At 52.3% G+C, this 24523-nt stretch overlaps 1 protein-coding gene across 7 annotated transcripts in view; it reads left to right on the top strand.

The window, feature by feature from the left end:
* The first annotated feature begins 8283 nt into the window (after positions 1-8283).
* CD300A (CD300a molecule) overlaps positions 8284-24523 on the top strand; it is a 51175-nt gene continuing 34935 nt past the window's right edge. For 2 of the 7 annotated variants that reach the window (XM_058704494.1, XM_058704492.1), the window contains exons 1-7: positions 8284-8393; positions 9053-10432; positions 12711-13046; positions 13715-13880; positions 16961-17055; positions 20939-20976; positions 21439-21546. In XM_058704494.1, coding sequence (XP_058560477.1) covers positions 10372-10432; positions 12711-13046; positions 13715-13880; positions 16961-17055; positions 20939-20976; positions 21439-21546 — 804 coding nt within the window. In that variant the 5' untranslated portion in view covers positions 8284-8393; positions 9053-10371. Of the gene's footprint in view, positions 8394-9052; positions 10433-12710; positions 13047-13714; positions 13881-16960; positions 17056-20938; positions 20977-21438; positions 21547-21906; positions 22120-22370; positions 23279-24523 lie in introns of those variants that run through there. The other 5 variants (XR_009255184.1, XM_058704491.1, XM_058704490.1 and 2 more) reach the window with 5 other exon arrangements.

The following is a 24523-nucleotide window of genomic DNA, read 5'->3' as shown; positions in this document are numbered from 1 at the left end:
AAACCAAAAGTTGGAAGCTGAACTGACTGAGTCATTCAGACGCCCCTTCCTTCCTTCTTTCCTCCCTCCCTCCCTCCTTCCTTCCTTCCTTCTTTCCTCCCTCCCTCCTTCCTTCCTTCCTTCCTTCCTTCCTTCCTTCCTTCCTTCCTTCCTTCCTTCTCTCTCTTCCTTCCTCCCTCCCTCCCCTCCCTCCCTCCCTCTTTCTTTCTTTCTTTCTTTCTTTCTTTCTTTCTTTCTTTCTTTCTTTCTTCTTTCTTTCTTTCCTTCTTTCTCTCCTTCTTTAAAAATTTCCCCTGAACTATTCATAACACAGCTTTGAAAGGGTCTGGACTGCCACAACCATTAGATACTTTTCTGTTGCTCACACGATGCTTTAACAAATACTTCTGATGCTCAAGGATGTAGAGGCACAGTGAGTGCAGCAGGGAACTCTTCACCAGGACTCCAAGGCCCTCCTTCTGGATGGGACATGTCCCCGACCTCTTCCGGGAGCCAAGGGAAATCCAGAGGCTGTCTGGGGGAAGCTGTAGGGCTTCCTGTCTCTGTACCCTGCACACGTTCATGCCAGAGAGCTCTTTAAGTCCACTTGCACTGGCTTATGTCATTCAGCAAATATTATGGAGTTGGCTGGGAAGTGCAAGGCACAGTCCTGTCCTGTCCTGTCCTGTCCTAATCTAGCTTAGCCTATCCCCCGCCTCTGAGCACAAGTAGAATCCCAGGCATCCCAATTCTGCATGGTAGAGCTTCCTAATCTTGTTTGATTGTAGGTATCATCTTGGGCGGCTTGTTGAAATGACAGATTCCCAGTCCCAGCCTTGGAGAATCTGGATGCAGGAGGTCTGAGATGAGCCCCAGAAATCTGTATTCCTAACTGGGACCCCAGTGGCTGTGACAGTTAACCAAGCCTGGGGCCCTGTGGTGGAAACCCAGATAAGCTATATACTGTCCCCACTCCTGACTCCCCTGAGGGTCCTGTGAAGGCTGCTTGGGAGCGTTGGGACAGCTGGGTGACTGGCCCACAGTGCGGGGAAACTTGCAATCACCTGGTGGGGACTGCCTTGGGGGGCAGGGTGTGTGAGGTAGAAAGGGGAGGAGCCAGATGACCTAAGGCCTGTCGTCCCATGGACTGAGGCTCTCTTTGGGGTCAGGCTGGACATCCTTCTGGAATTTTCAAGGACTCTTCATCCTTCTCCCAGAATTCTTGGAGGACAGAAATCAAACGGGACTGACTGATGTGGGCAGGGTCACAGAGCTGGGATCCAGGACCCCCAGGCCACTTGTCTGCACTGTTTCTTGTGTCTGATAGAAGGGAGAGGCCCTTTCCCACCCTGGCCACTGGGATTTTTGCCTTGACTTGAGTATCATTTCTACCTTTTAAGGCAATCCTTTGTTTTCCTGTCTTTTTTTTATGTGCTACCCACCAAACTCTGAACTCCCCAGAAAGGAGAATTATCATGGTTTTATCTTCTTGTCCCTATCTTCGGGACCAGCGCTTTGCACAATGTAGGTAGTCCTTAAGTAGCTGTCAAATAAACCAATGAACTGGGCATAGAGTGCCCTCTGGTGGGTTCAGAAGCATGGCAGTGTCTCAGATCTTGGCTGGAACAGTCAACCTGAAGGGATTTGTCCTAGCCCTCTGTAGAAGAGTGAGGACCAGGAAGCTGTTCTGTTGGCTTTGGATATTAAGGAAGAGGCACAGGCTGAGGCTCACTTCACTCCCCCCCACCCCCCTCCCCAACACAGCAGGATGATGATGATGTGATAAAGCCAGTGTAGACAGCAACCTCAAAACTTTATGGAGCGTGGATACTGGGGAGTAGTGCCATCATTGTCCCCGTCTTACATACAGGTGGACAAGCTGAGGCTCAGAGAGGTTAATAACTCAGCCAAGATCACACAGCTTGTCAGTGGCAGGACTGAGATTCAAAGTCAGGCCGTGAGACCCAGAGTCCCTGCTCGTCGTCACTGTCGGTCAGCATCCATTTACTTTCAGAGCCAACTCTGTGGGTCTGATCTTGTGGAAGGATTGGGGCTGGGACACCAGATCCCACAGCCTTGGGGCTTTGTTGTTATGTCGAGTTCCCTTGTGCAAACGCCCTGTCTGTGGAGAGAGTTTTGGTGATCCAGGGGTTAGAGAGTGGCTCCCTGAAATCAAATGCACAGCTGATTTCTGAGTTACAACTCTGCTCCTGGGTGCATCCAGGGTTTGTCTTAAACTTCTTGCTCTCTTCTGCAGCATCCCACCTCCCACACCCTCCCTCTTCCTCAGCACGTGCGGGCAGTCCCAGGGCTCCACTCAAATCAACTGAGTCAGAACCTCAAGGTGCACCTGGGTGGGGAAAAGGGGAAGGAGATTGGAAAGGTGGCCCGGGCATGGGTATTTTTTTAAAAAGCTCCCCAGGCAAGTCTGATGTTTATCCACGGTTGAGAACCCCAGCTTTTGCATAAACCAATGCGGTCCGTAGGGCTGGAAAGCTGTCTCAGGATTACACCTCTTTCTGCTTCACTGACGGGCTCCCCAAGCGCTGTTTCTTCCACATCCCATCCCCTCCCTGCACAGACAGGCTCATGCACTCGGACCCCTGAAGCCACCCACCACAAAAGCCATGCTTCCTATTTTCTAGAGCTGGAAACTCCGCAGCACTGAAGGTCTCATCTTGGGTCTCTTCCTCAACTGTGGCCAAAACACACATTCAGAAGGGAGTTCCTGTCAGCAGGGAGCCTTAGAGTATGTGGGCCTTGACCCCAGAGCTTTACGGTAGAGGGCAGGGAGGTTGATGCGTTCTGGCCTCTGCCTTCTCAGTCCCAGAGGTGAGGCTGCTGCCCTCCCCCACCTGCAGCCTCAGCCCTGCCCCCTTCTATAACCAGCCTGCTCAACCTAACAGGCAGCTGGGCAGTCCCAGGTGAACCTCAGCTGACCGTCTGGTTGGGCATCTGAGCGTCCCCTGGGTCTCACTGGCTGGGAACCAGGCACCCGAGAGACCCCAGAGCCTGAGTTCCAGCATCCGCCAGCCCTCCTGTGCGTCCTGGTCTGAGAGCTGGGCTCTCTGTCTGTTCCCTTCTCCATACTTCTCCCCCTCCTCCCTTCCCCTGTCCCTCCTCCACCACAGAGGGACCCCCTGCTTCTCAGAAGCCCCCACACTTTCTTTCCAAGGGGCTGGAGCCTTCCCCTCGCTCCTGGTCTATTGGCTGGAGGATCTGGAAGGATCAATGCCACACGCCTGGATGTGTGTACGGAAACCTCTCCACTTCCTGGTTTGCAGAGATAGGAACAACGTTACCGTCCAGGAAAGCCGGCAGTTCAGACAACCACCCCTGGGTGGCGATAAGGGCTGCTCGGCCGGTCAGTTCTGAATTTACCTGGGTTCTAGGGAGAGCAACCTCTCTATTGGAAGCAGACTGCACTGCCTCTGGCCTGCTGGGACCGCTGCCTGATTTGTGTTCCCTAGTTCCAGCCACCTTGGGAATTAGGACCAGGACTGTTGGACTTCCCTGGTCCAACAGCCTGCCTGCTCTAAGGCCAGGTTTGGCCATTGGACCTACCCCAGCCCTACTCTCTCCAGCCTGTGCTCACTCCCTACTCCACTACCTCATTCTCTAGGGCCCTCATGTGTCCCCAGGGGCCAACCAGAGATAGAACAGACAGGCAGGGCCGGACTGGGATAGAGCCAAGGTGCAGCCAGTGGTGGGGTGGGGGGGGGGCGGTGGGGGGAGGTGGGTGCAGTCAGGAGCGGAAGCACGGAAGGTGTCGGGATTCAGGGTGCAATGGAGCCGGACAGGAATGAGTTGGGCATACCAGAGGCCGGGCCAGGGCAGCGGATCTTGCCTTCAGCACTGCTGACAAGCGGTCCGGCCACTACTCCCCGTGGTTCCTCGCTTCCTTGGGAGAGATAGAGACAACCACTCCCTCTTCTGGAAGTTTTTAGCTACTTTGGTACTTGATTCGTTGACAGCCTTCCCCGGTTCCTTTCACTTTACAGGAAGGAGGGAACCAGCTCTTTGAAATGCGAACATCTGATCAGCGCCAGGAAGGATCTGAGGGAGATTGGGGCAGATGAGGGAATAAAAAATCAAGAAGAAGGACATACACAGGTCAAGATGGGGGTGGGGAGGTGGCCTGTGGGCTCATAGCCACAACGGGCTTTAAATTTGTTTTTTAAAAATTTAGGTATCATGCTGTAACATTTACTCATTTTATATGTGTGCTTCAGTAATTATTAGTAAATTTACAGTTGTACGACCATTACCAGAACCCAATTTTGTTAGAGCATTTCTTCAAACTTAGGATTGACATTATTCCTTTTTTTTTTTTAGTAGGAAATTTATTGTCAAATTGGTTTCCATACAACACCCAGTGCTCATCCCAACAGGTGCCCTCCTCAATACCCATCACCCACCCACCCCTCCCTCCCAACCCCCATCAACCCTCAGTTTATTCTCAGTTTTTAAGACTCCTCCTGGTTTGCCTCCTTCCCTCTCTATAATTTTTCCCCCTTCCCCTCCCCCATGGTCCTCTGCTAAGTTTCTCAGGATCCATGTAAGAGTGAAAACATATGGTATCTGTCTTTCTCTGTATGACTTATTTCACTTAGCAGAACACTCTCCAGTTCCATCCACGTTGCTATAAAAGGCCAGATTTCATTCTTTCTCATTGCCAAGTAGTATTCCATTGTGTATATAAACCACAATTTCTTTATCCATTCATCAGTTGATGGACATTTAGGCTCTTTCCATAATTGGGCTATTGTTGAAAATGCTGCTATAAACATTGGAGTACAAGTGCCCCTGTGCATCAGCACTCCTGTATCCCTTGGGTAAATTCCTAGCAGTGCTATTGCTGGGTCATAGGTTAGATCTATTTTAATTGAGGAACCTCCACACTGTTTTCCAGAGCGGCTGCACCAGTTTGCATTCCCACCAATAGTGCGAGAGGGTTCCCATTTCTCCACATCCTCGCCAGCAACTATAGTCTCCTGATTTATTCATTTTAGCCACTCTGACTGGCGTGAAGTGGTATGTGAGTGTGGTTTTGATTTGTATTTCCCTGATGAGGAGCAACGTTGAGCATCTTTTCATGTGCCTGTTGGCCATCTGGATAGGATTGACATTATTCCTAAGTGAGTTGGTTCCTTTTAAAAAAATTTTTAAACGCTTATTCATTTTTGAGAGAGAGAGAGAGAGAGAGAGAGAGTATGTGTAAGTAGGAAAGAGAGGCAGAAAGAGAGGGAGACAGAGAATCCGAGGCAGGCTTCATGCTTTTAGTACAAAGACCCACACGGGGCTCAAACTTACAAACCGTGGGATCATGACCTGAGCCGAAGTTGGACACTCAACTGACTAAGCCACCCAGACGCCCCCCCCCCCGAAGTTCTATATGGTCAATTCTTCTTTTTTTTTTTTTTTTTTTTTTTTTTTGAGAAAGAGAGTGCACAAGTGAGTGAGGAGCAGAGAAACAGAGGGAGAGGGAGAGAAGTGGGGTTCACCTGAAGCGGGGCTTGAGCTAAGTGAGTTGGTTCTTAAAGTCACAGTTTATGGGACATCCCCTGCTGGGAAGGAGAGAAGGTATCTCTCCCATTGCTCTGCACCTGGGTCCCACCACCAGCCCACACTGTGAGTTAATATTTTTATAAACCTCATAACTGAGGAACAGTTCAATTTCTTGCCGCGTGTGTGTGTGCGCCTGTACGTGTGCATGTGCTGCGTGTCAAAAGCCTCGAATTGCTAAATGTCTAATTTTCTTTAATCCTCTTTTGGACTCTCTTCATTTTGTAATATACTAAGTGACTCAGAAAATGGAAATGGCCAGACCTCTCTGGCTCTCAGGGAGGCACAGAAAACCGGAAAGAAATTAAAAAGAACACACGAGATGCAGGCAAGTTGAGGCAACACATTTGGCTTCACCTCTGCGGACGGGCGGCGCGTGTAACACTCACCTGCTGTGTCAGAACAGGCGTGGCCGTGTCTATAGCTCGCCCTCACCCACGGCAAGGTGCCACGAGCTCTGGGCTGGCCTGAGGTGGCCCTTTGAAACACACACATTCTACCAGCTTCTGGAAATGCCTGTGGGAAGGCTGCTGTGTGACGGACAGATGAGCTGGGCGGCAGCGGTGGGGTGGGGGGAGTGGGGCGGTCAAGGTGGCTACAGGGGTGTGTGTGCATGTGTTTGAAGAAGCGTCTGACCTTCCTGAGTTGGGGTTATTCCCAGAGTGTCAGACACTCAGATATTCAAGCTCGAGGCCAAATGTGCCCCTTCCCAAGCCAATTTTAGAAGTTTCTGAATGGATGGTTTGTGGGTTCATCCCACCCCCACCCACCCCCTGTCAGCGCGGGGGCAAGAGCCCCCAGAGACTGTTTTAGGTTCGTCTGGTGTCATTCTACATGGAAAGAGGCCTGGGGCTGCTCTTCAGAGAGGAAGGAGGAAGAAGCAGAAGGTGGTGATGGGTAGGGGGGAGGCCGGGGGAGGGAGGACTCGGGGGCCCAACATCCTCTTCCCCATTACACTCCTGGGTCAGCAGTTTGGTGCCCTCCACTGCCTTCTAGAACTCACTCTCCCCCTGCCCCGAGCAGTTACCCACTCGACAGGTGTAGTATGGCTCACAGAGCTTGGGGTTGTTGCACCCACCTCCCAGGTTATCAGCTGTGATTCAGGAGACACGCGAGGCCGGTGCTGGGGGAGGCTGCCCCTACCCACCCGCCAGCTTTGTGTGTCCCTGGGGGGATTGGCAGAGGACGGTCACAGAGCCCTGGATGCTGCCCCTGTCTTCCCTGCCCGGTGTGCAGGCTGCTGGCCTCTGCTTGCACCTAGTTTCTGTTGAGCAGTAGTTTAGGGTAAGGGCACAAGTCTTAAGTGCTCAGTTGGATGGATGATCACATGCTCACACTGTTTTAAGCTCTAGCCCTTTCTTCTTCCTGAGGATGGAGTTTGGCAAGAGGACGAGAGGGGCCCTGGTGCCCTGGCTTCCCTGTTATCTGTCCCCAGATCTGGTTTTCCTTCCCTGGGCAACATGGTGGGCACATGAACCTGGGGCTGCGGGGGCCCTGCTTCCATGGAGTCTTACCATGAGAAGGGAGGCATTCAGTGTCACCCCAGCATGGGTGAGCAAACCCAGAACCAGACTTTGCAGGGGCCGGGGATGCAGGAGGGGGCTCAGAGGGGCCTGGAGGAGGCAGGGATGTCTTCTGAGGGGATGGCTTGACTGCAGCCTGGAACGATGGAGGAGGTCGAAGATGAAGGAATGACCCATGTCCCCTCCCGCAGCTGCTGATCCCGTCCTTACGACTGGGACTTTGCGGAGCCCCAGGGCTGCCCTCGGGGCAGAGCCAGGAGCAGTCCCCAGGTAGATGCTCCCGCTGAGCTCTGCAAAACCCTAGGTTGCAGGTGCAGACATTCTCTACAGGTCCAGGCACCTTCTCTACAGAGGACCCTCATGGAGCAGGGGCTCTGTGGCCAGGAAGTCCTCTGGGGGACAGAGAACACTCTCAGGCCTCTGGCCAGCACTGACACTCCTCTGCTCGCCCACAGTTTCCGCTCAGTCTAGACCACAGCATGCCCGGGGCCAAGCAAGAGAGCGTGTTACAGGCCACGACCAGCTGGTGATGGACTGCGACCCTGGGACTGTGGAATGCGCTGGAATATAGGTTGGTCAAGCTGCCTGGGACCCTGGAGGGTCCAGCCATGCTGGAGTAGCTTCCCCTGAGATGGGCAGGAGGAGGCTGGGGTGCGGGCAGTCTCGGGGAGTCCAGCGGAGAAACAGTCCGGGCCAGATTGGGCAACCAGATGTTTCCTTTGCTTCATCCTCCTTCCTGGCCGCCCTGCCCCCACTGCCTCTCATGCACAGTGGTCTGTTTGCCTCGGGAATCCCCGAAGACATTGACCCCCTGGAGACAAAGCACTTGTCCCATAGTAGGTGGTGGTTTCTTCTCCCCTCTCATTCCAGGCTCCCCCAACTGTCAGCTCCCCTCCTACCACCAGCCAGTCATGTGGCCACTAACTGCTGTGCAGCCCTCGGTGCCCAGCCCCTTGGCCTGTTGGCCACCCTTGAGGGGTACCCACAGTGGGCGAGGTGCTCCCAGAGACCCCCGTGGGCCTTGAGGTCTGGAGACGAAGAGGCAGACTGATGGGAGCCACCGACTGCCCAAGGGAGAGGGCGGCTCTGAGATTGTGCCCCCTTAGAAAGGGAAGTTCTGCCGAATGGCCCCACAGCTAAACCACCCCCAAATCTTTCCTGGGATCCCTACCGTTCATAGGACTCAGTGTGGAGGCTGCTGCCACTGTGTCTGCCCAGAGAGTGTCCATCCCTGTCCCCGCTGGCCTCCGAGTGCATGTGTCCATGCTGGGAAGAGGCTCCGAAGCTGATGAGAGGTTCTGCAGCTGCAGGACCCCTCCTGGGAAGGTGGGGGCTCAGGCCTGCGGCTCTCAGCCTTGGTCTTCCCCTAAATCATGTCTGCTAGTGGTTATCGGTGGTGGGGAAGGCGTCATTTCCCTCATTTTCTAACATCACGTGGCAATTTTGCATCATTTCGTTTCTTCCCTAGCGTTTGCGGACAGGTTGGGGCCAGCAAGGTGGATGTGGTGGGGATCGAGGCCCCTGCCCTTCCTCTTTCAGTAGTCTCGATGTTTCTCTGTGCCCCTCAGAAGAATCACACTCCATAGCTCACAGTCTATTCATGACGCATACATCTCTCTATTGAATCCTATCTTCCTACTGCCTTTCTTTAAAATGTTTTTATGTATGTTTGAGAGAGAGAAAGAGAGGGAGACAGTGAGTGCCAGTGGGGGAGGGGCAGAGAGAGAGGGAGACACAGCATCCAAAGCAGGCTCCAAGCTCTGAGCTGTCAGCACAAAGCTCAATGCAGGGCTCAAACCCACAAACCATGAGATCATGACCTGAGGTTAATAAGACACTTCATCAACCGAGCCACCCAGGAGACCCCCCTCCTGCCTTTCTTTAAAGTAAAGATGTATTCCCCGGGGAAAAAAAAAACTGACCTAAGGACATTATTACCTCACTTTTGAGTATTTTTATAATTATTATGCTGTTCATTCCCACAGATTGGCCGTGATCATTGACATTTTGCAGGAGACACAGATTTTTACCAACGGTTGTACCAGTGCTAAGCAGACAAGCCACGGGAGATCCTGGCCTCCTGCTTCTCAGTATGGTGCGTCCCCCTCTGAACCTTGACATTCAAGACTGTAGCAGTGTCTTTTGGTGGTTGAATTGGAAAATATGCATTTCTGGAGAAACTTTGTGGTTATTAGACCAAGGCAACCACCAAGTATACATCTCCTACATTTTCATGTTCACTTCAAGATCTTGATCTTGAATCCTCATGAGCTTTAGCTAGTCTATGACTGCATTGCCATAGACATTCTTCTGATGCCCACCACACTCTGTGCTTGGAAACTTCCAGAGGAGAATGGACAAGTTTCCTTGGTTCCTTGTAGCTTCCCGGGGAAGGTGCTCCTGTGGCCAGAAGGGAGGAGGAAAGTGAAAATCCTCAAAGGAGCAGGGAGAGAAGGGCATTCTTGGGACTCCAGAGATGGCACAGGGCTCCCTGTGGGTGGCACTCAGTGCAGGCTATCAGATGACATGTCACACATTAGATTGGCTTCCTATGTGCGTGTGGCCATTCTGTGTAAGCTGAGGGCACTTGTCACAGGGTATACAGGTGTGTGTGCATGTGTGTATTTAGAGTCTGAATTCCACGTGGATCAGGGAAGGAGGGGTCCCTGAAAGCTTGCTAAGTGCCCACTCTGTGCCCAGCCCTGACCTGGGACCAGCAGGGGCTGCACAGGAAGGAAGGTCACAGCCTGAGGAGACGTTTCTAAGACTGAGAGCCATTCAGAGACTCTGAGGTCACTGTGCCAGCTTAGGGGTCTGGGCCTTGAGCTGCAGGCTCACAGAAGGGGAGCTCCCTGGGGTGGCCTCATCAGGGCTGGAGAAGGATGCTGGCCCTGATTCCTCCCCACTGGATGCTTGCCTGGACCTGCAAGGAATTTCTGAGCCCAGCTGGCCTTGTGCTTTTGGGGGTGTGATGGGAGGGGCGGCTCAGGTCTGGGGCGCTGTGGGCGAGTAGGGGTCTCACCCCTGGAAGTATCTGTGGCATCTGTGGCACAGCTGGGATGGGTAGAAGGTGCATGGTTCTGGTGGGGGGGGCGGGTCTCAGCCGGTCCCCATCCCCGGTGGCTGTGCTCCCTCTGTGCCCTTCATTTTGTGACCAGCCCTAGGAGCAGAACCTAAAGAAACTGAACAAGGAAGCAGCAGGCACAAAGAAAAGCAGAAGTGGAAACCTTGGAGACTTGACCCTCCTCCTTGAAGGGGCCTGAAGCCGCCTGGCACTGCCGTGGGTGACGTCTGTGCGGAGAAGATGAGGTGGCCGGACCAGGCCGTGTGGCTGCCGTTGACTCTGCTGCTTCTCTGGGTCCCAGGTGAGGGGCTGCCCGAGGAGGGGGAGGCTCAGCGGTGAGGGAGGCTGTGGGGGACAGGGGAGCACAGGAAGGGGCACTGGGAGAGGGGCACCCTGTGTCCACCACGTAAGATGGATCGTACCCTGGAAACGTGAGACAGGGCATTCACCTGACCTTCCATGAGCCACATTGGGGTGCCCAGAAGGGGCTTTGAGGGCAGTTTCGGATGGATTATTCCAGGAAGAAGGAGGGGCGACCAGGTGGCAGCAGAGCGGGTGGGAGAGCGGCTGAGGCTGAGCACACCGAGGGGAGGGGGGTGTGTTTTGTGCAGGTGTGGAGGAGGGGTGACGACTGGCGGGAACACCACCCTCTGGGGTGCACTGAGGTGTGTGTAGCCAGGGCAGCGCGAGGGGCTCAGCGTCCTCAAGGCAGAGAGATGGGGACAGAGGGGAGGGGACGGTGGTGGGGAGGAAGGGGAGGGCAGAGAAGTCACAGGGAGGAGAGCTTTCCAGGGAGCAGAGGACTTCCCATTTCCAGGGATCCGGCTTCCATGCCTCTCCGGAGCTCTCTGCACACAGGCACGCACCGCCTAGACAGGTCTGTCCCTGGGGTGCCTAAAATCCTCTTGGTCGTTTTGATTACAAATTGCATGTTTTCTTTGACTCTGTTTGCTAACTGGTTGGCCACGGGGAAGCTCTTCCCTTTGTGTATTAATTTGGCAATGGGTCACCCTCCCACAGCTACTCTGTCCATCACCCTCTGGGGCATCCTTGTGTTTTCATGGAATCTGCCTACAGTGGGAGCTCGTGGTTCCTTTTGGATATCCGTTTGTCCCGTTTGTTTCTCTCATCGGCCACAGGCTGGTCCAGCCAGAATGATGCAGTGACCATCCTTGACTTGTCTCTGACGAGGGCAGGTGTCCACTGTTTCCCATTAAGTGTGAAGAAGGTGTCTGCTTGTGTCTCGTTACAAAGTGTTTTTTTTTAAATTTTTTTTAACGTTTATTTATTTTTGAGACAGAGAGAGACAGAGCATGAACGGGGGAGGGGCAGAGAGAGAGGGAGACACAGAATCTGAAGCAGGCTCCAGGCTCTGAGCTTTCAGCACAGAGCCCAACGCGGGGCTCGAACCCACTAACTGCGAGATCGTGACCTGAGCTGAAGTCGGACGCTTAGCCGACTGAGCCACCCAGGCACCCCACAAAGTGTTTTTATTTTTTTTATTTTTTTTTTATTTTTATTTTTATTTTTTTTCTTTTTTTTTTTTTTCAACGTTTTTTATTTATTTTTGGGACAGAGAGAGACAGAGCATGAACGGGGGAGGGGCAGAGAGAGAGGGAGACACAGAATCGGAAACAGGCTCCAGGCTCCGAGCCATCAGCCCAGAGCCTGACGCGGGGCTCGAACTCACGGACCGCGAGATCGTGACCTGGCTGAAGTCGGACGCTTAACCGACTGCGCCACCCAGGCGCCCCCACAAAGTGTTTTTAAAAACAGCAGCAACAGGGGGCACCTGGGTGGCTCAGTCGGTTAAGCATCTGACTTTGGCTCAGGCCATGATCCTGGGGTGCATGAGTTCAAGCCCTGAGTTGGGCTGTGTGCTGACAGCTCAGAGCCTGGAGCCTGCTTCGGAGTCTGTGTCTCCCTCTCTCTCTGCCCTTCCCCCACTCATGCTCTGTCTCTCTCTCTCAGAAATAAATAAACATTAAAAAAAAAGAAATACGTTCCAGCCAATAGAGATAATTTATATTTTCCAAAACATAGGAAATCATTTGTTTTATCTAAGTTTACAGACTTGTTTGTAGAGGCTTGTAAATTACCTTGGTTATTTTTCTTATGACTTGTGTATGTGCGTCTCCTATTTTTCTTGACTTGGCTATCACTAGAATGTTGGTATCTTCCATACGAAAAATCAAGTTTCCAACGTATACGCTAACTCCACTGTGTTCCTGTTTCTTAATTCGCTGATTTCTGCTCTGACCTTACTCTTTCTTTCCTCCTGGGTGGGGTGTATATGCATGTGTTCCTCTCCTGACCTCCGGAGTTGGGGGATTCACTTGTTTATCTGGGGTTCTCAGGGATAGGACTTGGTGACCATGAGCAGCCAGAAGGGAGGCTGGGGTCTGGAAGAAGGGGCTGCTGTGATAAAAATCTTGGGAGTGACAGAAAAGAAAGGAAGGGAAGGTTCTGGCTGATGGGGGGTGGCCAATGTGAGATGGGGAAACTTTGGGGGTGACTTCCAGGGCACCCCTGACCCAGGCCCTTCTGGTGAGGGGCCCGCACTCGGCTGTGTTTTCCAGGCTGCTCCTCTATAAGTGGCCCCACCTCCATGACGGGAACCTTGGGGAGTTCCCTGAGCGTGCAGTGTTCATATGAAGAGCAATTAAGAGAACATTTCAAATACTGGTGCAAAAAGCCATGTTTTTGGAAAATTGTGGAGACCAAACGGTCAAGCAAAGAAGTGAGGGACGGCCGCGTATCCATCAGGGACTATCCTGCAAACCTCACCTTCATAGTGACCTTGGAGAACCTCACAGAGGATGATGCAGGAACGTATCGATGTGGGATCGATACGTCCTGGTTAGGAGGATATTTGCAAGACCCCGCCGTCCACATTGTGGTGTCTGTGATCCCAGGTGAGTTGTACGCATCCCTCCCCCAACGCCAGCACCAGGGCCCCTGAAGGGTCTCAGGCGGGAATAGTCGAGGCAGGAAGCAGATCAGAGGCTTGGAGCAAACTGTGTGTGTGTGTGTGTGTGTGTGTGTGTGTGTGGTGGGTAGTAGGTGGAGGAAGAGAGTCAGGGTGGCTTCCTGGAAAAGCTGACCCCTCTGCTCAGTCTTGGGAGGGGGCAGCTGAGAAGGCAGAGTGTGCAAAGGAGAGAGGGAGCCATGCTACAGGACGGTGGGAGCTGAATGGAGAGGCAGGTGGGGCCAAACGGCGAAGGTGAAGGTGCTGGGCATAGCGGGGCCTCCAGCCAGACTTGCAGTCAGACTTGGAGTTTAGACAGAGATCCCAGGCGGGCAGCGTCTGGCTGTGGCTAGAGGACGATGAATCTGGAGCACAGGGGTGACCTACGGGCTCTCCGGAGGGCCCTGACCCTCCTCCACAGGATGGGATCAGGACTGTTGGGGGCGCACAGTACCCCGGGCCCCGGGCCCCAGGGAGACTGTGGCCCCGGGGGGCCCTCGGTCCTGCCTCCACCCTGAGTGAGCATTTTGTGTGAAATCAAACCAAAAAGGTATTGGCAAGTAGCGGGAGAGTCCGATAGCGCTATCCCGGGTCTCGTTTGTGTTTCCGCGCCAGCAACAACGTCCGCCCCACCCGCAAACATCACTGTAACCCAGATCTCAACAATCACAGCTGGAATCACGACCACGCCGTCCTCATCCTCACCCACTGTCCCCATCACCATGGGAGCCACCCACAGTGCAAGCAGCCAAGAGGAGTTCCAGCAAAGCCAAGGCGTGGGGTGAGGTCCTCTGTCCCCGGTCCCTTGTCCTGGAGGTAGGCCCTCGCCTCAGGAGTTGCTCAGGGCCAGGGGAAGCCTCGAGGTGGGGATGGCAGGAAAGGAACTTCTAATGAGGGCTGATGCTCCTACCAGGGGTGTGCTAAATGCCCTACACGTCACTAGGGCCCTGGGCCGTCACCGCCCTCATGTTACATAGGCAGGCGCAGACGGCTCAGGGAGGTTAAGTGATCTGCCAGGTCACGTAGCTACGGGAGGGGGGGCGGGGCGGGGCTTCCACCCAGGTTTACGTCAGGTTTACGTGACTCCAGAGTCTTGGTTCCTCCTTCTAAACCTGTGATTATTTTTTTTTAAAAACTTTATTTCTTTATTTTGAATGGGAAGAGGGGCAGAGAGAGAGAGAGAGAGAGAGAGAATTTCAAGCAGGCTTTGCATGTCAGCACAGAGCCCGACATTGGGCTCAAACCCACAAACCGTGATATCACGACCTGAGCCGAGATCAAGAGTCGGACGCTCAACTGACTGAATCACCCAAGCACCCCTAAACTTGTGATTCTTGGTCTTTTGGGGTCATAACCCCCCAGGAGAATCCGACAATGCTTACAGACTCCTTAGAAAAGCACGTGTAGTTGTAAACCACTTCTGAGGATCTCAGACTCCCTCACCAGGCTCCACCTTGCGTCCTGCCATTCAATGCCAGCACTCACCACCTGGAGTTACCACAGACCCCGCGGGTTGAGGGCTCAGTTCCATAAGACTGCCTGACTTCAGATGCCAGAGCAGTTTGGGGATCCCCAGGCCATCACGTTTCTGGCCAACTGGCTATGAATTTGGGAGTTCCCATGATCCTTTTGGGTTTGATAATTGGCTAGATAGCTCACAGAATGCACGAAAGCCCAGTGCTTACGAGTATGGTTTTATCATAAAGGAAAAAGGCCAGAAGCAGCCAATGAAGAGACACATGGGGTGAGATCTGGGAGGGTCCTGGGCACAGAACTTCCCTGCTGACTCCTAGGAGGGTCAGAGCACGTCGGGGCACATGCCATTACCTAGGCACGATTGGTTGAATCACTGGCCACATGATTGAACTCCATCCCCAGACCCCCTCTACTTCTTGAATTTCAGGCTGGCTCAGAGCCCCAAGACTCCATAATCATGGGGGTGGGCCTTCTGGTGACCAGCCGCAGTCTTGACCCATTCATCTCTTAGCATAAACTCAGGTGTGATCCGAGGGGTCCTTCGATAACAGAGGCTAGCCTACTATTGGGGAAATCCTTAGGATTTAGAGTCTCCCTTCCACAAGCTAGGGCAAAGGCCATTCAGATTCTTCTTCTTTTTTTTTTTTTTTTAAGTAATCTCTATACCCCAATGGGTCTCGAACTCACAAACAAGAGTCACATGTTCTACCGACTGAGTTAGCCAGGTGCCCCCATTCAGATTCCTTATTCTATGACCCCCCAAAACCCTTCCACAGGCCTTCCATCAACCCAAGTGACTATCTTAACATCAGGCAAGGTGAAATTCAGGTCCTAAACACACCACTTCCAGAACCGACTGCAGATACACACACAGGAGGCAGAACTAGGTTTTGTAAGGCCTGGAGCCTCTGCAGTTTGGTGTGTGTGGGGGGACTCACATCTTTAAGAAAAAGACATGGGGTGGGGCGCCTGGGTGGCGCAGTCGGTTAAGCATCCGACTTCAGCTCAGGTCACGATCTCACGGTCCGTGAGTTCGAGCCCCGCGTCGGGCTCTGGGCTGACGGCTCAGAGCCTGGAGCCTGTTTTAGATTCTGTGTCTCCCTCTCTCTGCCCCTCCCCTGTTCATGCTCTGTCTCTCTCTGTCTCAAAAATAAGTAAACGTTAAAAAAAAATTAAAAAAAAGAAAAAAGAAAAAAAAAGAAAAAGACATGGGGTGCCTGGGTGGCTCAGTCCATTGAGTGTCCAACTTTGGCTCAGGTCACGATTTCACTGCTTATGGGTTTGAGCCCCACATTGGGCTCTGTGCTGACAGCTCAGAGCCTGGAGCCTGCTTCCGATCCTTCCGATCCTCCCTCTCTCTCTGCCCCTCCCCTGCTCACACACTCTCTCTCCTTCAAAAGTAAATACACATTTTTTTAAAAAAGAAAAAGACTAGAACATTATGAATGCAAGCTAGACAGGAAAGAAGAGGCTGGCAAGCGAGGGACCTGAAGTCAGCTTCCCACGACCTCTGCTGGGGCTTGTTCGTATGCGAAATGGCAGAGCCACAAGGCGACTTTTTTTTTTTTTTGTGGCAATGTTTGTAACTGCAAAAGGCTGGGGGACATGCCAGTCAGAAGCAAGACGTAAATAAATTATGGTCTGTCCATGCAGTGGAATACTAGGCAGCGGTGGAGAAGAGTGAGGGCCTTCTTTATTCACAGACGTGGAGAGATGTCGAAGACGTGTTGCTAAGTAACAAAAATAGTGTTGGATCACACCTCCTTTGTGTGAAAGAAGGGGGAAAATAATGTATGTTTCTATTTTCTTGTATCTGAATAAAGAGCTTCTGGAAGGTTCTTTTTTTTTTTTTAAATAAACGTTTATTCATTTTTGAGGGGGGCACAGAGAGAGAGGGGGGACAGAGGATCCGAAGCGGGCTCTGCACTGACAGCAGCGAGCCGGATTTGGGGCTCGAACTCAGGAACCGTGAGGTCATGACCTGAGCGCAAGTCAGATACTCCACCAACTGAGCCACCCAAGTGCCCCTGGAACATTCTTAAGTACACTGATATACTGTCTACTTTAAAAAATTTTTTTTAAATGTTTATTTATTTATTTTTGAGAGAGAGAGAGAGCGCAAGCAGGGGAGGAGCAGAGAGAGAGGGAGACACAGAACCCAAAACAGGCTCCAAGCTGTCAGCACAGAGCCCGATGCGGGGCTCAAACTCACAAACTGTGAGATCATGACCTAAGCTAAAGTCGGACACTCAACCGATTGAGCCACCCCGGCGCCCCTCTCCTTTTTTTTTTTTTAATGTGACCTTTTCTGTCGATTGCAAATAAGTGGGGGTGGGGGGGGGAGTGCAAGCTCCCACCTGCTCAACACTGCCGTGTCCTCCCCAGGCTCCAAGTACTCCTTTCCTTGTTGGCGCTTCTGCTGCTTCTGCTGGGGGGAAGCTTGTTCCTGGCCTGGAGGATAGTTCGCAAGCGGGTCAAAGGTGAGTCAGCCCCCTGCTGGGTGGGGGGTGGGTGGGCAGGCCCCAAGCACCTCCCTCTCATTTTTGAGGCTCTGTGTCCTTGTTCCCCAGAATGGGCATCAGGAGTGTATCCTCGGACCACATGTCCTGGGTGACCCTCGAGGCCAGGCCCCAGAGGAGGTGTCCCTGGTATGGCGGAGACAGGCCGTGGAGGGGGCTCCCTGGAAGCTTGTCCGTGAAGCGGTCACCCTCTTCTGTCTGATACCCTTCTGGAACCTCCCATACTCTTGAGGGTGTTGTCCCGCCCAGCCCCTGCCCACCCTCACACTCTCGAAGACAGCTGTTCCCAACTTCCTGTAACATGGTGGGAACCGTAACATCAGTGGGTGCTTCTGCATTTGCTCTGGGCCCCGGGGGCACCTCCTCTCGCTACCCTCTTTCCCTGGCTTGCTCCTGGTGGGCCTGGGGGCTCTCAGACTCCCTTTCCTCTGGGACCTTCTCCTGGCTCCCCAAAAGCAGCTTGGGGGCCCCTCTTGGCTGCACCTGTGTGCACGCACCCTCATACCCTTTTCACACCAGACTCTTCCCGCCTGCTTCCTCGCCTGTCTCCCGCCGGCCTGTGCTTCTTCAAGATCAGGGACTGGAACTCAAGAAGGCACCCGGTCAGTTTTTGTTGAATTAATGTATTGCTTAGTATCTCGAGCCATGAGGGCATCTCAGATGCTTCGGGCATCCTGGGGCCCACTTGCTCTCCTCTGGGCTCAGACGCAAAGAGAGAACACATGTGGCACCCCCAGCACCCTGTCTGGCACTCAGGAAGTAGGTGCTCAGTCGACTCTAAATGAGCGAATTCAATAAAAAGAGCAGAAGGATGCAGATGTGACCTTGTTGCTGGCTGGAGGCCCAGCTGTCACCCACGGGGCGCAGGTCTCTGCCCGAGTTGCAAGGGGAGCCTTCTTTGCTCTAAAACTTCTGGACTCCATGAGCAGCTGCCTCAAAGGGGAATCCTTGCCCGGCCTTATGGGAGGAGGGGTGCATGCCCCACAACTGGAGGTGGGTGCTCCCGGAGCCCGTGCATCCTGGGGATCGGGGGGGGGGGGCCCACCGTGGGGGTCAGGCCTTTGGTCAGGCCTTTAGAAGACGAGTCGACCTCAACACGTGTGTGCCTGATACGAGGAAGGAAAACCACTTCCCTTTCCCCCTCCGCTTCCCCCACATCACTTCTGAGTGCCCTCCTCCTCACCCCAGGCCAGGCCTCCCTCTGGGATTTTCTCAGCCTCAGGCCCGTGGGTCCCAGCTCTCTCTGCCCTTTCACCTAGAAAACTTCCCTTTTTTTTTTTTAATGTTTATTAATTTTGAGAGACAGAGAGAATGTGAGCAAGTGCACACGCCCTCTCACAATCAGCGGAGGGGTGGAGAGAGGAGGGCAGAAGATCCGAGCAGGCTCTGTGCTGACAGCAGAGAGCCCGATGCGGGGCTCAAACTCATGAACTGTGAGATCGTGACCTGAGCCGTAGCCGGATGCTTAACCAACTGAGCCACCCAGGCGCCCCAAGAACCTCCCTTCTGAAAAAGGGGGATATAAGGTTGTGGGAGAACAGGGGCGCCTGGGTGGCTCAGTTCGTTAAGTGTCCGACTTCGGCTCAGGTCACGATCTCACAGTTCTTAAGTTCAAGCCCCGCATTGGGCTCCGTGCTGACAGCTCAGAGCCTGGAGCCTGCTTTGGATTCTGTGTCCCCCTCTCTCTCTCCCCCTCCCCTGCTCGCATGTGCTCTTTCTCTCTTTCTCAAAAATAAATAAATAAACATTAAAAAAAAATTTTTTTAAAGATTATGGTAGAACATTCAAAAAATAAGCAAAAGCACAAGGAAAGAAATAAACTGTCCATAATAATATAATAAAAAAGAAAACTCCCAGCACCTGGAGAAAACCAAGCACTGACATTTGGGGCATGTCCTTCTCGTGCTTCTCAATGTTTATTTATGCAGATATGATTTCTTACTTATGGCTTGCTTCTACCACAATCCCTCTTACACACACACACACACACACACACACACACACACACTGCACACACACACAATGCACACACACACATATTTGCACTTAACCTACCATTATCATTTTCCCTGCTGTGCAATGTTCTAGAAGTCTCTTACTGCAGAGTTTAACGATGTGTGGGGGATTGCACCTTGCTTCGTGGACCCTCTGTCACAGGAGAAAGGCCTTGTGTTCAAAGATGCCGACACTCCCTCCCCATCCCTGCAAGTCTCAGCTCCTGTCCCCACACTGTCCTTGCTGCTCTGCTGCAGCCTGGTGCCTGCCTGTCACACACAGCCTGTCTTCCCCTCCGCCCACTCATGATGAGTTCATTCATTCCCTTGTTCACGTGCACAGCACAGCCGTCCGGAGCACCTACTGTGGCACCGGACCCTGTGCTGGGCTCTGGGGGACACAGTCGTGACCAGGAGAGACTGGGTTCCACCTTCCTGTGCAGCTGGCTCTGGCCGAACTTTCTCACTGCCACATTCCTTCCCCAGCAATGTCCACCCATCTCTTCTCCACCAGCCACCAGGTCACCCACAGAGAGAGAGGGTGGCAGGAGCCTGCACGCAGTATTTGGAACAGAATGTGTTTGCTCCTCAGAGCACCCGGTTGGTGTTCCGTTGAGCCAACCGAGAGCCCTCAGCTAACAGTTGCATCCTGTGTGTCTCCTGAATGTCGGTGTCTCACCTTTGACTCTGGGGCTCTATGAGGGGTGGGCAATGTCTGTCCCTGGTGCATCTAGTGCGGGGGGCTCTGGGATTGCCTGGCCGTGCAGCTACACTAAAGGCATTCCGGCTGTGTGCACAATGCCCACTGCCGGCCCGCTCCTGGGTCTCCGGGTTCCAGCGGCCAGGGGTGCACAGAGCTGTGTTCAGAGGCAGGTCTCCTGCAGAGCGACGCTGAAGACGCCACAGGCCAGAGGTTGTGTGCCCTGAACCGTGGTTCCCCGGAGCCACAGGGCCTCCTGTGTATGAGGGACAGACCCCCAAGCCAGGGGAATCAGAGCAGATGACCCCGGTGACCTCTCATGGTTTGATGCAGTACTAAGGTCTCCATAAGGACGGTTCCTTTTTTATTTTTAATTAAAAAAATTTTTTAGGGCTCCTTAAAACACAGATTGCTGAACCCATCCCCAGAAGTTCTGGTTCCACACGTCTAGGGGAGGGCCTGTGGATCTGCGATTTGTTTATTTGGGTAAAAAGCACATATTGTAAAATTTGCCATCTTGGCCATTGTTTTTTTTTCATTAATTTTTTTTTAATGTTTGTTTGTTTTTGAGAGAGAGAGAGAGAGAGAGAGCAGGGAGGGGCAGAGAGAGAGGGAGACACAGAATCCGAAGCAGGCTCCAGGCTCTGAGCTGTCAACAGAGAGCCCGATGCGGGGCTCAAACTCACGAACTGTGAGATTACGACCCGAGCTGAAGTCGGACGCCGAATCCACTGAGCCACCCAGATGCCCAGTCATCTTAACCATTCTTAAGCTTACAGTTTGGTGATGCTGTGAAAGAAATCTCTGGAACTGTTTCATCCTGCGGATAGGTCCTTGTAAACAGGTGTCCTTCTCCGGTCTACTCCCACTTGAGAGCATTCTTTATGAGTGACTGTTTCGAGACCTAGCTTTGTGTGGCCACTCTCCCCAAGCCTGTGCCTTCCTGCTGGTTCATTTATTCTCTCCTCCACTCATGCATTCATTTTTCATTTTCTTCTTCACCCACTCGCTCTCTCTGCAATTCCTACCCTGAAGTGACAGGTCCTCAGCGTCAAAGTCTCTAGGGAAAGTCCTTCCTCCAACTGGATCATAGGGGATCCTTATCCCTGTTTTGTTCTCAGATTCAGACTCCTAACTCTTCTCTCTTCAGCTGGTGAGAATCCAAAGCCACTCCGGACCCATAGTCAGGTAAGACACAGGCAGAAGGTGTGCCGGGGTGGCTGGCGGAGAGAACAGGGGACATTGGGGGCTTCAACAGTCCCACTGGCCAGTGGAGGTCTGAGTGCATTGTTGATGGATGGAGTTGGGTGCTTGCCCAAGAGCAGCACCCTCTTGGGTCTCTGGGACATCTGGTGGTTGGGTCTCTGGATAATTAGCTCTGGTTAATCTGTCCCCACCCCCATCCCCCATAGAAAGTGGAATGATGGAGGGTCCTTCCATGCTGACTTGGGGGGGCATTCAAATACTGCCCAGAGGGGACCAGAGTGGGGGACTGGGGAGGCACGGTGGGGAGACTGGGGCTGGGGCACCCAGAACATTGAGAGAAGGGGTAGATGTCCGCAGGCAGGCAGGAACAGAGGTCCCTCTGAGCTGGACTATGGAGGGGCTCCGTGGACACCCGCCAAATCTCCACACCTTCTGCCCACCCAGAATACTCTGCAAGGTGAGCTCTATTATGCGAATCTGGAGCTGCAGACAAGGACGCTTCAGGGAGAGCCCGTGCAGCCGAGACAGGAAGAGGTAGAATACAGCACTGTGGTGAGTGTGAGGGCCTGGCGGCTGGCGGGAGGAGGGGGAGGGGAGGGCCTGGGCTCTGTGAGAGGCACCGCCCTGGGGGGTGGCAGCAGGCAGAGAGGGAAGGGAGGGGCTGGCTTGGTGACCTTGTCCCCCACCAACACAGGGCCACACAGAACCTAGGTCAAGTGTAGATCTTGGTGCCATTGTGGCTGGGGGCTGGGGCAGAGACGAAGGGGCTGTTGGGGTGGCCAGTGATGGTCAACAGTCAGTGAAGCGGAGCATTTATTATGCACCTACTATATACCACACACCGATGTTAAAGCCTGTGGTTTCCCACAGTTTTGGTACCATTATCTCTTTGGCATCAACTCTACGTTTCAGGTTTTTAATCAATGACCCCCCTGCAAGCCAACCCTTAGGCACAGTGACTGTAAAGTGCAGCGTGGAAGAGGCTTCTTCAGCAGGGGTCAAGACCCACCCATTAGGGGAAGAGTTCAGGGAGAGGTTGGGGACCCTGTTGTTGGAGAAGATGAAGGGAGAAAAGCATCAGACATATGGCCCTGGGACTAGCAGCATCCTTGTTTTTCTAACTTGGTGATTAATGATCTCAAAGTCGATCCAGGCACCCCACCCCTCCTGCCCCGTCTCCAGGTCTCATGCCTGGGACTTTGTGCTGTGTTTGAACAGGTGGGGGTGAAGCAAGGGTGGGGCAGAACAGTGGGGAAGCCTGGACCCACCGCCATGGAGCCCCTCAGGGTCCCCTCAGGTGTCCCTTGTCTCCATCCTGAGCTGGGGACCAGTGCTTCCCCTGCCTCTCCCTGAGCCTCCAGTCTCTCTCTCTGCAGAAGAAGGCTTCTCTGGAAGAACTTCACTACTCTTTGGTGGTATTTGACCCCGAGAGTCAGGATTCTAAGGCCAACAGGATTCCCTCCCGGAGGACCCTGGAACAGGAGCCAGAGTACAGCGTGATTAAGAAGACTTAAGCCTGTGTCTCTGGCCCCACCATCTGGAGGTCTCTGTGGGCCACAGGCCCCCTGAACCCTCACCCATGTCCCCCTCAGCCTGCTCCTCTCAGCGGTCACCAGCAAGGCAACTGGGCCCCCCTCAGGCTGTCGCTTTTGTGCCATCAGCCTGGCCGGCTTGATTGGGGAGGAGCAGGACCTGTAGAGAACCCTCCACCCCCCTACCCAGCTCCTGGCACATCCTTCCTCTTTGTTTCATTCCAGCTGTGTGTGGAGCGCAGAGGCTCAGTCCTGTGTGGCTCCAGGAAAAGATGTGACCCATGTAGGATGGTACCTCTGAATACCTTTATAAATCACAGCTCTGTGGAAGTGTGTGGGATTGCCACAGCATGGGGAGCACTGGCAGAGAGACTGGGAGAAGGCAAAGGCCCTGATGATCGAGTCTCCCTGGTTTCAGAGACAAGGACCCTGAGTGCCCATGGCACCAGAGCCAGTGGCACATTTCTCTGGACTCTTGGATGACTTTATTTTTAATATTAAGACATATCAATAAAGTGCAAAATCTCTTGAGAGAGGAGAAAAAAGTTATCTAAGCAATGCGTGCTATGTGTCTGCAATTCTCTATTAAAGAAAGCTCCTTCCTTTTGAAGGCTGAATAGTATTCCACTGTAAGTGTATATCGCACTCTGCTTATCTTTTTATCCGCTGATGGACACTTGGTTTGTTTCTGTGTTTTAGCTATTGTGAGTATGTTGCTAGGAACATAGTGTATAAATATCTCTTTGAAACTCGTTTTTTGTTTTGGTTCTTTCTCTTTTCTTTTTTTCTTTTTTTTTTTTTTGGTTAGTTTAATTGTGAATGTTTTATTTATTTTTGAGAGAGAGGGAGACAGACAGTGCAAGTGGGGGAGGGGCAGAGAGGGAGGGAGACACAGAATCCGAAGCAGGCTCCAGGCTCTGAGCTGTCCGCACAGAGCCCGACGCAGGGCTCAAACCCACAAACCGCGAGATCATGACCTGAGCTGAAGTCGGACACTTAACTGACTGAACCACCCAGGTGCCCCTGTTTGTTTTGACAGCAGCGTCCTAATGGTGGTGAGGTGGTATCTCACTGTAATTTTGATTTATGTTTCCCTAGCAATTCGTGATGCTGAGCAACTTGCCACATGCTTGGTGGCCATTTGTATATCTTCTTTGGTGAAATGTCTATTCAACTCCTTTACCCATGTTTGAATTGGGTTTTTTGGTAGAACGTTAGTTGTCTATATATTCTGGATATTAATCCCTTATCAGATATATAATTTGCAAATATTTTCTCTCATTCTGTATGTTGCCTTTTTACTCTGTTGGTAGTGTCTTTGATGCACAAAACTTTAAAATTTTCATCGTGTCCTATCATGAATTGAATGCTGAATTGAATGTTGTGAAGCTTTTGACCTGTGTTTCTTTCTAAGAATTTTTTTTACAGATTTCGTTCCTATATTTAGACCTATGATCCATTTTGAGTTTGTTTTTGTATATGTTTCTAGTTAAAGGGCCAATTTAATTCTTTTCCACGTGGATATCCTGTTTTTTCCAGCACTGTTGCTTGAAAAGACTGTCCTTTCCCCATTGAATGGCCTTCACTCTCTTGTTGAAAAGCATTTGACCACACATGTGAGGGTTTATTTCTGACTCTTTTTACTCCATTGGTATCTATGCCTGACTTCATGTCAGCATCACTGTCTTTTAATTACTGTGGCTTTGTAGCAAGTTTTGGAGCCAGAAACGTGGGTCCTCCAGATCCTCTTTTTCAAGATTGTTTTGTCTATTCCCTTGAGATCCCACAATATTCAGTATAAATTGTAGGATGGGTTTTTCTATTTCTGCAAAAAAATGTCATTGGAATTTTGATAGGGATATATCTTAATGATATCAAGCCTTCCAATCCATGAACATGGGATGTCTTTTCATTTGTGTCTTCTTTAATTTCTTTCAGCAATGTTTTGTAGTTGTCATTGTACAAGCCTTACACATCTTGGTCAAATTAATTCCTAT

Source organism: Neofelis nebulosa, chromosome 16 (assembly GCF_028018385.1).
Source record: "Neofelis nebulosa isolate mNeoNeb1 chromosome 16, mNeoNeb1.pri, whole genome shotgun sequence".
NCBI lineage: Eukaryota > Metazoa > Chordata > Mammalia > Carnivora > Felidae > Neofelis > Neofelis nebulosa.
This window is presented reverse-complemented; position numbering and strand designations above follow the sequence as displayed.